Genomic DNA, 16,134 nt, shown 5'->3' with positions numbered 1-16,134 from the left:
CTGCGCGGTGGTTCAGGCGACAAGCGGGGGTCATGGCGGCGCAACTAGCGGCTTCTCTATGGTGGTGCGACACCGAGAGAGAGAGAGAGAGAGAGAGAGAGAGAGAGAGAGAGAGAGAGAGAGTATAGGGAGCGAAACTGTTAAACCGAAAACAAGAGAGAAATTGGTGGTCGATGGCGGTGGGCTTACCAGAAGGGAGTGGGTGTGACCGAAAAAGATGGCCGGCAAACTTTGTGTCATCGGGGAGGTAGTTCGGCGTCTCTTGAGGTGGCTACCGTGGAGGAGAGGTGACGGCTCTGTTTCAGACATGGAAAACAGAGGTTCACCAAAAATGGTTCTGTGAAGAGGGTGGGGCACGAGGGCTTACTGTGTTTGGGGGCTCTTGGCCTTGCACGGTGGTTGAAAGTGGGGGAAGGATCATTGTGTGGAGGAGTTCAGCAGTGGGGTGGCTCACGACTTGAGTTTTCTCTTCTCGTATAAGGGGTAAGCGAAATTTATAAATGTAGATGATTGAGAAAAATAAAAGGAAACCTAGAGGGGTAGAGACGTGCAAAGTGGAGAAATTGCTCAACAATAGAGTCGGTTTCCATTAGAATGTTAACAACTAATATTGAGAGACATACGGGTTTGGAGGTTTATAGTGTTTATTTTAGAGGCTAAAAACAAGAGATGAGGTTCGGTGGAGATAGGAAGAACTAAAATTTGAATTCAAACCAAAAACTCTAGAGGACGTAAAATCTGATAAAAATCTAGTAATAATTACTAGAATTAATAATAAAACAAAACTCTAGTAAATTCAAACAAAATTATAATAGTAATTATTAAAATTAATAAATGTAAAATCTGATAAGATTATAAAAAGAATAATAATAATAATAAAATAACTAGAAGATTTACTTATATACCCCAAATCTATGACTAGTATGTTACAAATCTCCCCCACTATAAGAAAATCACGCCCTCGAGATGGAACGTACCTTGATTAAAATAAGTCGGGGTATTTCTCTCTCATGTCTTCCTCGTGTTCCCAAGTGACTTCTCTCTTGCTGTGGTGACTCCAAAGTACTTCAACCATTTAAATAGTTCTGTTTCATAGTACTTGGGTCCTCTGTGCTAATATTCTCACTAGAATTTCTTCATAGATGAGGTCGTCTCAAATCTGAAGAAGCTCTTACTCCAATACATGTGTGGGATCCAGGGCATACTTTTGTAACATAGAGACATAGAACACATTGTGTACTGCCGACAAGTGAGGTAGAAGTGCTAGTCTGTAAGCTATAGCACCTTTTTACCAAAACACACTATCCCTTTCATCGGTGCAACCTTCAAGAATACTTTATCTTCTACATGAAATTCCAATTCTCATCGTCGTTGGTCCGCATATTTCTTCTGTCGCTCTTGTGCTATGGTGAGCTTCTTTCTAATAATTGATATTTTCTCACACATGTCTTGTATAATTTCTTGTCCCAGTATCCTCCGCTCTCCTACTTCTTTCCAATAGAGGGGCGCTACACTTAAGTCAGTAAAGTACTTCATACGGCGCTGCCTGTATACTTTCCTGGTAACTATTATTATATGCAAACTCGATAAGGGGTAGATACTTAATCCAACTACCTTTAAATTCCATCAAGCTCTCTTTAAGCATATCTTCTAGTATCTAAATTGTCCTTTCTGAATGACCATCTATCAGAGGATGAAATGCCATGCTGTAAGTCAGTTGAGTTCCCAACTCCTTCTGTACCTTCCTCCAAAAAACTGAAGTGAATCGGGTATCTCTATCAGAGATGATCTTAGATGGTATCCCATGTAATCTGACAATCTCTCTAACGTTCAATTATGCCAGTCTATCCACGGAGTACGTCATCTGAATAGGAATAAAATGGGCTGATTTTGATAATCGGTCAACAATCACCCATGCTGCATCCTGACATCCTAGCGCGTTCGGGAACGTTGAAACAAAGTCCATCCCGATCTCATCCTAAGTCCACACTGGTATAGGGAGTGGCTGAAGTATACCTGAGGGTCTCTGATGCTCTACTTTGACTTGTTGACATGTCAGACACTATGCTACATATGTCACTATCTCTCGCTTCATCCCACTCCACCAAAAGTGCCTGTTTTAAATCCCAATACATCTTGGTGCTTCCAAACTATGTACAGTGAACGATGTGCTTCTCTCAAAATCAAATCTTTAATTACTCTATCATTGGGTACACATAATCTTCCCCTAAATCTCAGGGTGCCATCATCTGATACTATATAATCAGGTCTCTTACCCTCTGTTATTTCTCCTTTAATCCTCATCGATTCTGTATCACTAGCTTGGGTGACCTTAATTTGATCTATCATTGTTGAACCAAGGGTCAAACTATTCATCTTAGATTGAGTGTCCTGGATTACCTCAATGCCTGCTCACTCCATTTCTAGTAGTATATGCTTCTGAGGAGTAAACATCATAGCCAAGGTGCCAGAGGATGACTTTCGACTAAGTGCATCTGCTACGGCATTTGCTTTGCCAGGATGATAGTTAATATTACAGTCATAGTCCTTCAGAAGTTCCAGCCATCTTCGTTGTCTCATATTCAGCTCTTTCTATGTGAAGAAATATTTCAAGCTCTTATGGTAGGTATAAATCTCACACTTTTCATCATAAAGATAATAATGCCTCCGTATTTTCAAGGCAGAAACTACTGCTGCAAGTTCCAAATCATGGGTTGGATAATTCTGCTCATAATTCTTTAGTTGTCAGGAAGCGTATAAAATAACTTTCCCATTTTGCATTAAATCACAAACTAAACCCTTTAGTGAAGCATCGCTGTATATAAAAAATCCTCCATCTACCGAGGGAACTGTAAGAATTGGTGTTGTTACTAATCTTTTCTTCAATTCTTGGAAACTGTCCTCGCACTCATCTGTCCATAAGAACTTCTCATCATTTCTTGTCAACTTTGTCATCGGAGCTGCAATATTTGAAAATCCTTCTACAAATCTTCTATAGTAGCCAGCGAGACCTAAGAAACTTCGTGCCTCATTGCCATTACTAGGCTTGGCCCATTTTACCACTGCCTCAACCATCCCTGGGTTCACTGAAATTCCTTTTGTTGATACCACATGTCCCAAAAAGGAAATCTCTTGTAACCAGAACTCAGATTTCTTAAATTTTGCATACAACTTCTTTTCTCTTAGTATCTGAAGGGCAATCCTCAAATGCTCCTCATGCTCTCTGCTACTCCAAGAATAAATGAGAATATCGCCGATAAAAACTATCACAAACTGGTCCAAATAATCCTTAAATACCCTATTCATAAGATCCATGAAAGCTGCGGGGGTATTAGTTAGACCAAATGGCATAACAAGAAATTCATAGTGTCCATACTGTGTCTAGAAAGCCGTCTTCTGCACATCTGTCTCCTTAACCTTCAACTGGTGGTGTCTGGATCGCAAATCTATCTTAGAAAAGACTTGGGCTCCCTGAAGTTGATCAAATAAGTCGTCTATCCGGGGTAGAGGGTTTCTGTTCTTGATAGTTACTTTATTTAACTCCATGTAGTCAATACATAAAAGCATAGACCCATCCTTCTTCTTCACGAAAAGTACCGGAGCACCCCATGGGGAAATACTGGGGCGTATGAAACCTTTTTCTAGTAACGCTTGCAACTGAACCTTGAGTTCCTTTAACTCAACTGGAGCCATACGGTAGGGTGCTTTAGATATAGGCGCCGTTCTTGGAGTGAGATCAATCACGAACTCTACTTCTCTATCCTGTGGTAACCTTGGAAGATCTTCAGGAAACACATCTCTAAATTCTCTAACTACTTTTATGTCTTCAATCTTGAGTCCATCTATTGGTGGTAAGACCAAACTCGCTAGAAATCTCATGCATCCTTATCTCAAAAGTCAGGTGGCCTGTAAAGCTGAGACTACACGAGGAGGGGAACTTTCACGTACTGACTGAAAACTAAACTCCACACCCTTTGTGGATTTAAAAACTACTCTCTTATTAAAGCAATCCACACAGGCATGGTTTTGAGATAACCAGTCCATTCCCAGAATCACGTCAAACCCAGACATATTAAATATGATTAAGTCCGCAGGTAGAATTCTCCCTTGAATCTCTATCGGACATCCAATTAGCATTGAATCACAAATGATATGTCCTCCCGAGGGTGTAGCAACAGACATACTAGGCTGTAGTGGTTCAGGTATCTTCTCAGCCAAAGGTGCATAATGATTTGAAATGAAAGAATGAGTAGCTCCAGAATCGAATAAAATGGAGGCATGACGTGAAAACAACGATAATGTGCCTATATGAATGTCATAACACTTAGAGCTATCAGGATCATGCAATTTATTCATCGTTCTATATACATATCTAAATTTAGGATAAGGAAAGGTACTAGTGACTACATTGTTTGACGCTTCAGCATCAACAGGGGTGATGGAATATACTCTTACCGTAGTTATCATCTTCTGTCCTCCGCTCCTTCCTAGTTCCCTGGGTCTCTTTATTGGGCAGTCTCGGGTTAGATGGTTTGGCTTCCCGCACTTGAAACACATGTTCTGGCCATACATACACTTTCCCAAATGTCTTCTCCCACATGTTGCGCACGTGGGGTAACTTTGTCTTTCTGGTGGTTGCCCTTGACGATTCTCGATATGAGGCCTCTTGTCCTTATGCGATGCTGATTGGAGTTGTTGTTGTTGATGGCACTTCCTTTGGTTTTTGTACTCAATGTTTCCATGGAGGTCTTCTTCAACAATGGTAGACCTGGTGACTAGCTCCATAAAACTCCTAATCATGAGAGTACGCACACGTTCTTGAATCCTACGATCCAGTTCGTGCACGAATTTTTCAGCTTTCTTTTCCTCATCTGGAATTAAGTAACTGGCAAAATGGGAAAGGTCCATGAATTTCATAGCATACTATGCTACCGTCATTGTTCCTTGAGTGAGGTCCATAAATTGGTGAGCTCTCGACTCCTGAAGGGTCTGTGGGAAAAAGTGATCTAGAAAGATTCTCTTGAAATGTTCCCAAGAAATGGGGACTGCTTCCCCAAACTCCAATTGAACCAATGCTCGTGTTGACTTCGACCACTTGTTTGCCATGTTAGTCAAATGGTAAGTGGCATATTTCACCTTCTGATCATCCGTGCAATAAAGCGCTTCGAAAATCTGCTCCATACATTCAATCCAGCTTTCTGCATCTAAGGAATTCAATATGCCATCGAAGGTAAGGGATGCTGGCGGGAAAATTGTTCCAAGGTACAACCTGCCTGAGGAGCTCTAGATGCCATAAATTGGCCACAAACCATTGATTGGAAAAATTGGGTAGCAGCTGCGACAAGAGGATCCGGGTTATCATTCTGGTTAGATCCAGAAGATCCCTCTCGATCTGGGTGATTTCTAGTGCCGAGGGCCATGATATACGACAAGATGTCATACTAACAATTAACCAGCATTTTGATATGAATAATAAAAACAACTATAATGATGGTTCTAACTAATAAGAGCTATAAAGTATTCAACTAAAAAAACAAACCTTGATTATTCACGAGCAGGCTAGGAGCATCCTAGGTAACTTAACTTCAGAATTTCTAAAAGATTTTTTTTTTCTTTTCAAAACAAAAGTCTACAGAATCTCTCAACCTGGCTCTGATACCAAATTGTAACACCGTTACCGTAGGCTAGGAGTGTCACGTGTTTTTCATAAAATAAATCCGACAAGAGATCTCAAATTTAATAACTGAAATTAGGATTTATGTTTTAGAAAAACTGTCTAATGAAAATATCTTCAAAAAAATATTAAATGAATAATCTAAATAAAATTTATGTCATAAAAGAAATTTTATTCTAGAAGGTTTGAAACTAAAATCGACTCTTCTTTCTACTCTTGGCCTGTCTGCTCGTGTTCATCATCCTCACCTGGGTGGTTAAAAATAAGAAATAAAACTAAAATGAGCCGAAGACTCAGCAAGAAAACTATCACAACGTAAACATAATAAACATAAGGTTTTCATAAAAGTTTGTCATGCTGAGAGCTTAAAAATCATAACTGATCATACTGATGTTTATGTTGTGCATGACTGATTTATCTGAATTATCTGACTAATCTAACTTAGAGCATTAGCATTGGATTGGCCATCCTATTATTCAAATTTTGACTAATATGTAACTTTTTCACCTTTTGCTAATCATCCAAAACTTAAAGTCTACATTGGATTAGTCATCACACTCTCTATAATAATAAAATATTATTATTTTTTGTTATTTATATTTTTTTAATTAATTTATAGTTTATTTTCATAATCTTCAATAACCTCCAACAAATCATATTCATTTTTATTTTCACAATCCAACAATCTATAATATAATAATCTCAAAAAATACTTTTAGACTTGCTATAGCTCTTTTCATATTTGAAAAAAAAAATAGATTTACTGTAGCTTATAGTTTGGATGAAAACAATTTAGCTAATTCAATGTGGAGCAAATATAGATGATATTTGCTAAATTTGAAGATGAAAAGGCATTTGGCTAATGCAATGCCAATGCTCTTATCTAACTGGCCAATACACTTAATCCTGTGTGAGAGGTTGTGCACCGGCCCCACGTCCCGCTGCAGCAAAGGGAGCCGCTGATAGTATTCTGGCCTACTATGGTGGACCACGCTTGAGTCCATGGCTTGCGCACCCACCCTGAAACTGAACTGCGTTGGTACCATGCATTTGAATTGCCATATTATTAACTGAACTGATCTTATCTTGCACTTTGAACTTAAGATAAGTTACGTGTCTTATACACATGAGATGCATGACATAATACATACATAATTATAATTTTTGAATTTGAACATGATGCGGAATGACATGATCGTATGCTATGCTGGATGACATGCTTACATATGACATGAGTGGTTCATAAATAATGGTTGTCAACGAACTGGCTTGAATTGTAACAGCCCGCTAGAAATTCATTGGTGGAATTTCTATTGACTTTAGGAATCTCGTGAAAATCCCATAAGTTTTTACGAATCGACCAATCACATAGGTTTTAGTCTATCAACATAGTCAGTGTTATCACTCACTATGGTGCTAGAAATATGAGTTTTATTTATTTGAGGTGGTTAGAAGTGTCAGAATGCATTATGGTATACACCATTAGACTCAGTGGATTAGTTAGAATTTTATGGCGCAATATCCTATTTTGATAATTCTGGACGAAACGTTTGTTGAAAATTGTGAAATTATTTTTAGGGGCACTTCAAGATTGAATTTTGGTATAATATTTTCACTGTAGGTTAATATGAATATTTAGGAATTTTTATTGTTAAGTTTATGATTCACTTTTTCGGAGTGAATAGTAACCTCAGTAAGCGCACCAATTGCAGTGTTTCAAAATCATAGTGAGGAATGTCCAAATTAGATTAGAGAAATTTTATTTGGACACTTGGCAAGATCTTAGACACACTTAGTGAATAATATTAGATACTTGGTACCATGAGGAACGTTTGATGGATTTGAAGGAATCAAGCTGTGAAATCTTGTCACTTAAGCAAAACTTTGTTTCATCTGATCAACCATATTGTGCCAGACCAAAGAGGTTTTCAATCCTAGTGAAACCCTAAATGGTGGGAATCCAATTGAAAGCCCAAAAGTTTTGTTGAAATCGAAACCCTAAACGGTTTCCCCAAAACCCTAAAGCTGGCCTCTAAACCCTTTCTAATCCGATTTCTAGCATTGTGTTTAATCACTTGATTAAATCACTTCCACATGCTATTAATCCTTCAAATTTGTGTTAGAACATCATTATCCAACCTTGTTAACCTTGAAAAATTGATTGGACCAAGTGATATTGGATTTGGGCTTGATAGCAACCCAAACCTTCTTTAAACCCCAAAATTTAGGCCCATTAAGGCCCACGAATTTGGTCACCATAGGATTGCTTCATGGCTAAGTTTTGTACCCCCACTTGGCTGGCCAGATCTTTACAAGAAGGGCCTAGAAGGTTCTTGATAGACAAAGCTAAAGGGCCACCTCACTCTTTCACTCTCACACTCCACCTTGAGAAAAGATCTTGGTCAGATTTTTATGAGAATAAAAGGCCAACACTCAACCATTCCTTCAGTCCTATCACTTTACATAGCTTGTGTAAGAAGCTCTCCAGTCCACTTCCCATGAAAAGCAGCTCTCCTTTACACTTTTCCTTCATAAAACACAAAAGACACTCTCGGACAGTTTTTCGTACCTCTTTTGAACGCCTGTTTCGAAGCTTTTGTAAGTGTTTTTTCGGAAAGATTCCTTAATGAAAGTTATTTATTTTGGAGTCTAGTTTATGTGAATACCTTATTTGTTCCATTTGGAGATCATTTGATTGGTCAAAAGTTGTTTAGACCCCAGAAAGGTCATTCTGGGCGATAAACTGGAGAGTGTGTTATATTTTGGAGTTTTTGACCAGGCTAATGAATAGATCTTGGTCCGAAATTTTTATGGAGTACTGTTAACATGTGTATATGATTATTGGTTGAGGATTTTTTGCATGATTAATGATAAAATGTCAAAAATTACATGATTAAATTGCTAAAGTGAGTGATTTGTTTAACCAAAATGTGAATGAGCATTTAATTATGTAGTAATTTCTAATTCTTGACTCAATATGAAATTTTGATATTTTACACTTGAAAGAAGTTGTATTGCAGTTAGTTCACACCAAGAAAAAATTAATACTCCAAAATTGTACTCATGTCTTATTTATGTTGCAGGGAGATGAATTGAGCAGCAGGAGAGGAAGGCATGAAACGCAGGCGAGCTGGACCAAAACGCAGGAGAGGGAGGAATAAAACGCACTCACGCTGGGCTGCAGCGGACTTGAAATGCGGACGTGAAATGCATGGGCAGATTAAAACGCACGCAGGGACGCACGAAACGCAGGAGCTGGAAGGCGCACTCACGCTGGGCTGCAGTGGAACGAAACGCGCAGCACCGAAGAACTCGAAACGCTCAGCATGAACGTGAACGTGAAGCGCTGGGACGCACGAACCTCAACCGCACGTCAAAACGCACAGCAGGAAAAGGTGAAACGGCATGGTGGGGTTGAGATGAAACGCATGCTGAGGCGTGCGCAAGGAGAGAGTATAAAACGAAAAATTTATTTCCTGCGCCGGCAGTTTTTGATTTTATAGTTTTTCCGCAAGTTTTTCTTCGGCACATTTTTCTTCCTTCAGAATTATATTCGTTCGACAGTGTCGTCTTCCTCTTCAATTTATTTTTCCAGTTCATTTTATTTTCTGCAAGTTTGTATGCTTTTGAGTTTTGGATTTCAGCACATTTGTGAAATACAGTACATTTTTATTCAGTAACTTTAATTTGAAACAGTATATGATGATGTTAGATTTTAATTTTATTGAGCATTTTGTTAATCTAGAGATGATAGGCTAGATTTTTAGCTTGGGATTCAATGAGTAACCCGTGACTATTTGGGATTGGATTTACTTCAATATTTAGTGCTTTTGATGATTAACTTGATGGATTATATCTCAATGTGCATCTAGAAAATATTAGAGTTCTTTGTTCTTGGTTTAGATCAATTGTAGACGTAAAGGCACAATTGATACTTGAACAAGTAACATGACTTTAATGTTTTTCTTTCACTTTCTATGATTGTTATATAATTTGTCAAGTAGTTTTATTAAAATAAAATTGTGGTTCATTGCTATATTATCCGACTATGATTTCTAGGAATGAGAAAATGGTCGAGAGAAAATAAAAAGAGAAGTAAATCCATCATCAAATTAGTGGGTGAAAATTGCATCCCAAGTGTTTGTTTAATTGTTTCTTACAAGTTTAAGTCAACTTCCATACGATTTCTTTAAATCTCTTTAATCTTAGCAATTTTAGAAAAATAGATTCTCTTTTATTTTCAGTTTTACTTATGCTTAAACGTTCCGACAATTTCACTCATAATTCATTCTACACCCCCTTAGTAAATACCCACATTTAGGTGTAAATATTGTTAGTGGTTAAGTTTAGGAATTTATTTCTCTTTACTTATTATTTTAAATTTTCGTGTCACTCCAAACGGTAATATGTGGTCTTGCGAAAATGAAATGTTTGCTAAATTCTCATTGTCCCTGTGAATTCGATCTTGGGATTTACCCTTGTATTGCTTTGACAGCTTCTACGCTTGGAAGTCGAAATTAAAAGCTGATCAAGTTTTTGGCCCCGTTGCCGGGGACAACTGGTGTTTAGCAAAGCATTCTCATATTGTTGAGAAGACGTTTGTAGCGTTGTGAACCTCTTCACAACTTGGGTGACATTTTTCTTAATTTATTTTTTCTTTATTTTATTTTTATTTTATTTTTTTCTTTGTTTTGTTGTTGTTTGTCTTGCATATACTTTTATTTTCTGTTCTTATTTGTATGACTGGTTGGACTAGGGACCAAACTTCTCGGTTGGTTAGGACAGAATCTCAAGCATATTTTACCTCAGCATCACTTTCTTTTGAGTCATCTTCTGACACTAATAGTACCATGGCTGAAAATGAGAATCATGATCGGGAAGTAGTGAATCAGAATAGGACACTTAGAGATTATTTACAACCTGTCAGAACTAGTACCCCCTCATGCATAATCCTACCTTTGAATGCAAATGTCTTTAATTTCAAACCTGGAATGATTCCATTAATTCCACATTTTCGTGGCATGGATTCCGAGAATCCGTACCTTCATATCAAAGAATTTGAAGAGGTTTGTTCTACATTCATGGACCCAACATGCACTGACGAGGTTATTAGACTAAAGTTGTTTCCATTTTCCTTGAAAGATAAGGCTAAAACATGGTTAAATGCATTAAGACCTAGATCTATAGGCACATGGCAGGAAATGCAAACTGAATTTTTGAAGAAATTTTTTCCAATACATAGGACAAATGCACTTAAAAGACAAATCATGAACTTTGCCCAAAAAGATTCTGAAACTTTTTATCAAAGTTGGGAAAGGTTCAAGGATCTTTTAAATGCTTGTCCTCATCATGGTTATGAAAATTGGCGTTTGATAAGTTTTTTTTATGAAAGTTTGACACCTAAAATGCGCCAATTTGTACAAACCATGTGTAATGGAGAATTTTTTGACAAAGAGCCTGAGGAAGCATTTGAATATTTTGATTACCTTGCTGAAAATGCTCAATCTTGGGACACAGCTGATGTGCATGATAGGTCTAGGCAAATTGAGTCTGGTCATGGAAAATACACTTTAAAAGAAGATGATGATTTGCGTGCTAAGTTAACCTTGTTGTCTAGAAAAATGGAAGCTATGGAATTGAAAAAGGTAAATGAAGTGCATGCTGTCCATAAAAATTTAGAGAAGTGTGGCATATGTGAGGATCATGGGCATGCAACTAATGAGTGTCCCACGATCCCCGCATTCAAAGAGGTATTGTTGGACCAATCTAATGCTGTAAATATGATACAAAAACCATATTCTGGTCCTTATTCTAATTCTTATAATCCAGGATGGAGAAACCACCCAAATTTTGGGTGGAGGAATGACCAGCAATTAGCTCCAGCAGCCTTGGCTCCAGGACCCTCTCAACTCGCAATTCAAGCACCTCCAATGCAAAAGAAGGGTCTTGAGGAGACGATGCATCAATTGTCAAACACCTTGCAGCAATTTATGCAAGGTCAAGCAACAATCAACAATCAAAACTCTCAAGCGATAAATGACATTCGGAGCACACTTACAAAGATGACTACGGCTTGGAGTTCTCAAGAGAAAGGAAAACTTCCTGCACAACCTCAACCCAACCCACAAAGTCAGCCACCACAAGGAGCGGTTGAGAGTTCAAATGTGAGGCAAGTGAAGGCGGTCACTACTTTGAGAAATGGTAAGGTGGTGAACATTCCAGCTCAAGGTTCAGACAAGGCTGGTAAGGTCTCTAAACTTGTACTAAATGAGGCTGAAAATGGTGAGTTTGAACAAAATGAAACTGAAACTGAAAAGATTTCATGTCCTGTACCTGCTCCTTTTCCTCAAAGATTGGTTCCTCTGCACAAAGACAAACACCAATCTGAAATTTTAGAAATATTCAAAAATGTTAGGATTAATATCCCTTTGTTGGATGCTATTCAACAAATTCCTGCATATGCTAAGTTTCTAAAAGATTTGTGTACAGTTAAAAGAAAATTAAATGTGCAAAAGAAAGCTTTTCTTACTGAGCAGGTCAGTGCCATAATTCAGAGTAATACTCCACCAAAATATAAAGATCCCGGTTCACCAACAATTGCTTGTGTTATAGGAAGTTCAAAAATTGGTCAAGCATTGTTAGATCTAGGTTCAAGTGTGAATTTGCTGCCTTATAATGTTTATGAGCAACTTGGTTTGGGTGAATTAAAACCAACTCCTATAATTTTACAACTAGCAGATAGGTCTATTAAAATGCCAAGAGGAGTTGTTGAGGATGTTTTGGTTCAAGTGGATAAATTCTTTTATCCCGTTGATTTTGTTGTGTTGGATGTTCACTTGACACCAAAATCTTCTTTTCAAGCACCTGTGATTCTTGGGAGACCTTTTCTTGCTACTTCAAATGCATTAATAAATTGTAGGAGTGGTGTTTTAAAGCTGAGTTTTGGGAACATGACTCTTGAACTAAATATTTTCAATATTTGTAGGCAACCTCAAGACTTGGAAGATGTACAAGAAGTGAATCTGTTGGAAAGCATCCTTGAGGAGGAGACTTATTTGGCATACCAGCCCACTAACCTGCTGTTTGAGTTAGAAAATTTTTGTGAACTTCTCACTGATGACACCCCCATTGATGTTTCTCATGTTTTTAATGCAGAAAATAAATTGGAGACTAAATGGAGGCCAAAGATTGAGCAACTCCCACCGTTGACAGCAAGTTTGAAGCCTTCAGCAAATGAAATCCCCACGCTTGAGCTGAAACCATTGCCAAGTGACTTGAAATATGCATTTCTGGGACCGGACAGCACCTTTCCAGTGGTGATTTCAGCCCAACTCTCTCATGATCAAGAAGGCAAATTGATGGAAGTCTTAAAGCAACACAAAGGTGCCATTGGGTGGACAATAGCAGATATAAAAGGTATAAATCCTCTTGTGTGCACTCATAGGATTTACTTAGAAGAAAATGCTAAAGTTTCTAGGGAGATGCAAAGGAGATTAAATCCTACTATGAAAGAGGTGGTAAAAACAGAGATTTTAAAATTACTTGACGTGGGAATCATCTACCCTATTGCAGACAGCAAGTGGGTAAGTTCCATTCATGTAATTCCAAAAAAATCTGGGCTTACCATTGTGAAAAATGAGAAAGATGAACTGATTCCTACTAGGATTTCTACTGGTTGGCAAATGTGTATAGATTATAGGAAGTTGAATGCCGCCACTAGGAAAGATCATTTCCCTTTGCCATTTCTTGATCAAGTGCTAGAAAAAGTTGCGGGTCATGATTTCTATTGCTTTCTTGATGGATATTCTGGTTTTTACCAAATAGAAATAGCACCCGAAGATCAAGAGAAAACAACTTTTACTTGCCCGTTTGGCACTTTTGCATTTAGAAGAATGCCTTTTGGACTATGTAATGCACCGGCTACTTTTCAAAGATGTATGCTTAGTATTTTCAGTGACATGATTGAAAACTGTTTGGAAATATTCATGGATGATTTTTCAGTGTTTGGCAGTTCTTTTGATGCATGTTTGACTAACTTACAAGCTGTTTTAGCCAGGTGTGAAGAGAAGCATTTGCTTCTCAATTGGGAAAAGTGTCATTTCATGGTTCAACAAGGCATAGTTCTGGGTCACATAGTCTCATCACGAGGTATTGAAGTTGATAAAGCTAAAATTGAACTTATTTCCAAGCTTCCTATACCCAAAACAGTAAAAGAAATCAGATCATTTCTTGGGCATGCTGGGTTTTATAGGAGATTCATTCAAAATTTTAGTTCTATCTCTAAGCCTTTGTGTGAGTTACTTATGCATGATGTTGCTTTTGAATGGACCTCTTCTTGTCAAGATGCTTTTGATAAGCTGAAAATTTTGCTCACCACAGCTCCTATCATGCAGCCCCCTGTTTGGTCTACTCCTTTTGAGATAATGTGTGATGCTAGTGATGTAGCCATAGGAGCTGTTCTTGGACAGCGTATAAATAAGTTCCCACATGTCATTTCTTATGCAAGTAAAACTTTAAATGGAGCCCAAAGAAATTATTCTACCACAGAAAAGGAATTGCTTGCTATAGTTTTTGCATTAGACAAGTTTCGAACTTATATTCTTGGTTCTCCTGTGGTTGTTTTCACTAACCACGCAGCGTTAAAGTACTTATTGTCAAAGAAGGATGCTAAACCACGTTTAATCCGATGGATTCTTCTTCTCCAAGAATTTGACCTTATCATCAAAGACAAGAAGGGTGCTGAAAACGTAGTTGCCGACCACTTGTCTCGGCTTACATTTGCTGAAAAGGATCACACTAACCCTATCCTTGACTCTTTTCCTGATGAACAATTAATGTCAGTTGAAAATTTGCCTTGGTTTGCTGACATAGTTAATTTTTTGGTGACAGGACAAACTCCACCCCATTGGAGTGCTCAAGACATGCGGAAATTCAAGCATGAGGTAAAGTCATTCTTTTATGATGATCCTTACTTGTTTAAATATTGTTCTGACCAAATCATAAGGAAATGTGTGCCTGATCGTGAGATACAAGCTGTTCTTTCTTTTTGTCATAATGAGGCTTGTGGGGGGCATTTTTCTGCAAATAAAACTGTTGCAAAAATTTTACAAAGTGGGTTTTATTGGCCACATATGTTTAAGGATGCGTATAATTTTTGCAAAACTTGTGAGCCAAGTCAAAAACTAGGCACAGTCACTAAGAGAAATATGATGCCTTTACAACCCATTTTGGTCATTGAGATTTTTGATTGTTGGGGGATTGATTTTATGGGACCATTTCCATCTTCTTTTGGTTATTTGTATATCCTCGTGGCTGTTGATTATGTTTCTAAATGGGTTGAAGCCATTCCATGTAAAACAAATGACCATAAGATTGTGCTTAAGTTTTTGAAAGAAAACATTTTTGCTAGATTTGGCATGCCTAAAGCTATCATTAGTGATAATGGAACTCATTTTTGCAACAAACCATTTGCTGCCCTCATGAAAAAATATGGTATACACCATAAAGTTTCCACTCCATATCACCCGCAAATGAATGGGCAAGCTGAATTAGCTAATAGGGAACTTAAGCACATATTAGAAAAAACAGTCAACCCCAACAGAAAAGATTGGTCTTTAAGGCTTACTGATGCGCTTTGGGCTTATAGGACAGCCTTTAAAACCTCTCTTAACATGTCTCCTTATCGCTTGGTCTATGGAAAGGCATGTCACCTTCCCGTTGAGCTTGAACATAAGGCATATTGGGCTGTTAAACAATTTAATTTTTCTATTGACCATGCTGGTTCTGTGAGAAAATTTCAGATTTCAGAATTGGATGAGCTTAGGCGAGATGCATATGACAATTCTAAATTGTCAAAGGAACGCATGAAGGTATTACATGACAAGCACATCCAAAGAAAGAGTTTTGAGCCGAATGAGCAAGTCTTACTTTACAATTCCCGCCTCCATCTATTTCCAAGCAAATTAAGATCGAGGTGGAGTGGGCCTTATGTAGTTAAAACTGTGTTTCCATATGGAGCTGTTGAGATTACTAATCCTCAAAATGGAAACACTTTCAAAGTTAATGGCCAACGACTTAAACATTTTTTGGCAAAACTTTCACATGAGGATACTTCCATTCCTTTAGAAGATCCCACTTATTCTCATGGTCCTTAGCTCATTCTTGTTTTGTTTTAATTTTTTTTCTCTTTCTTTTCCTTTTATTTTTTCTGCTTTTATTTGTTTCAGTTCTATGTTTTGTTCTTTCTTTCTTTTTTCTTTTTCTTTAGTATATCTTTTCAGGTTCAACACTGTTTATTCCTTTATGGTTTCATTTTTACGTTCACAATCCTTTCAGCCATCTCAGGTATTTCCCTTTGGCCCTATTTTCTTTCATGCTTTATTGCATTCATGATTTGCATTGAGGACACTGCTCATTTTTAGTTGGGGGGTAAGGAGAGCCTTCTACCATTAGTCTCTCAG

At 37.8% G+C, this 16,134-nt stretch overlaps 2 protein-coding genes and 1 non-coding gene across 3 annotated transcripts; 1 reads left to right on the top strand and 2 right to left on the bottom strand.

Annotated features, from left to right (window-relative positions):
- Positions 1–3,897: 3,897 nt before the first annotated feature.
- On the bottom strand, positions 3,898–4,908 carry LOC109007989. The gene has a single exon (XM_018987909.1). It carries the CDS (start codon positions 4,906–4,908, stop codon positions 3,898–3,900), a length of 1,011 nt encoding a protein of 336 aa, XP_018843454.1.
- A 6,015-nt stretch (positions 4,909–10,923) lies between these two features.
- On the bottom strand, positions 10,924–11,030 carry LOC118348352. The gene has a single exon (XR_004801446.1). It is a non-coding gene; the product is annotated as a small nucleolar RNA R71 (small nucleolar RNA).
- LOC118348198 lies at positions 11,027–15,828 on the top strand. The gene is made up of 4 exons (XM_035689222.1): positions 11,027–12,018; positions 12,115–12,214; positions 13,130–14,695; positions 15,182–15,828. Exons 1-4 carry the CDS (start codon positions 11,080–11,082, stop codon positions 15,826–15,828), a joined length of 3,252 nt encoding a protein of 1,083 aa, XP_035545115.1. The 5' UTR covers positions 11,027–11,079.
- Positions 15,829–16,134: the final 306 nt, after the last annotated feature.

Source organism: Juglans regia, chromosome 4 (genome assembly GCF_001411555.2).
Source record: "Juglans regia cultivar Chandler chromosome 4, Walnut 2.0, whole genome shotgun sequence".
NCBI lineage: Eukaryota > Viridiplantae > Streptophyta > Magnoliopsida > Fagales > Juglandaceae > Juglans > Juglans regia.
The sequence above is the reverse complement of the archived record's forward strand: the minus strand, read 5'-3'. Positions and strand labels throughout refer to the sequence as shown.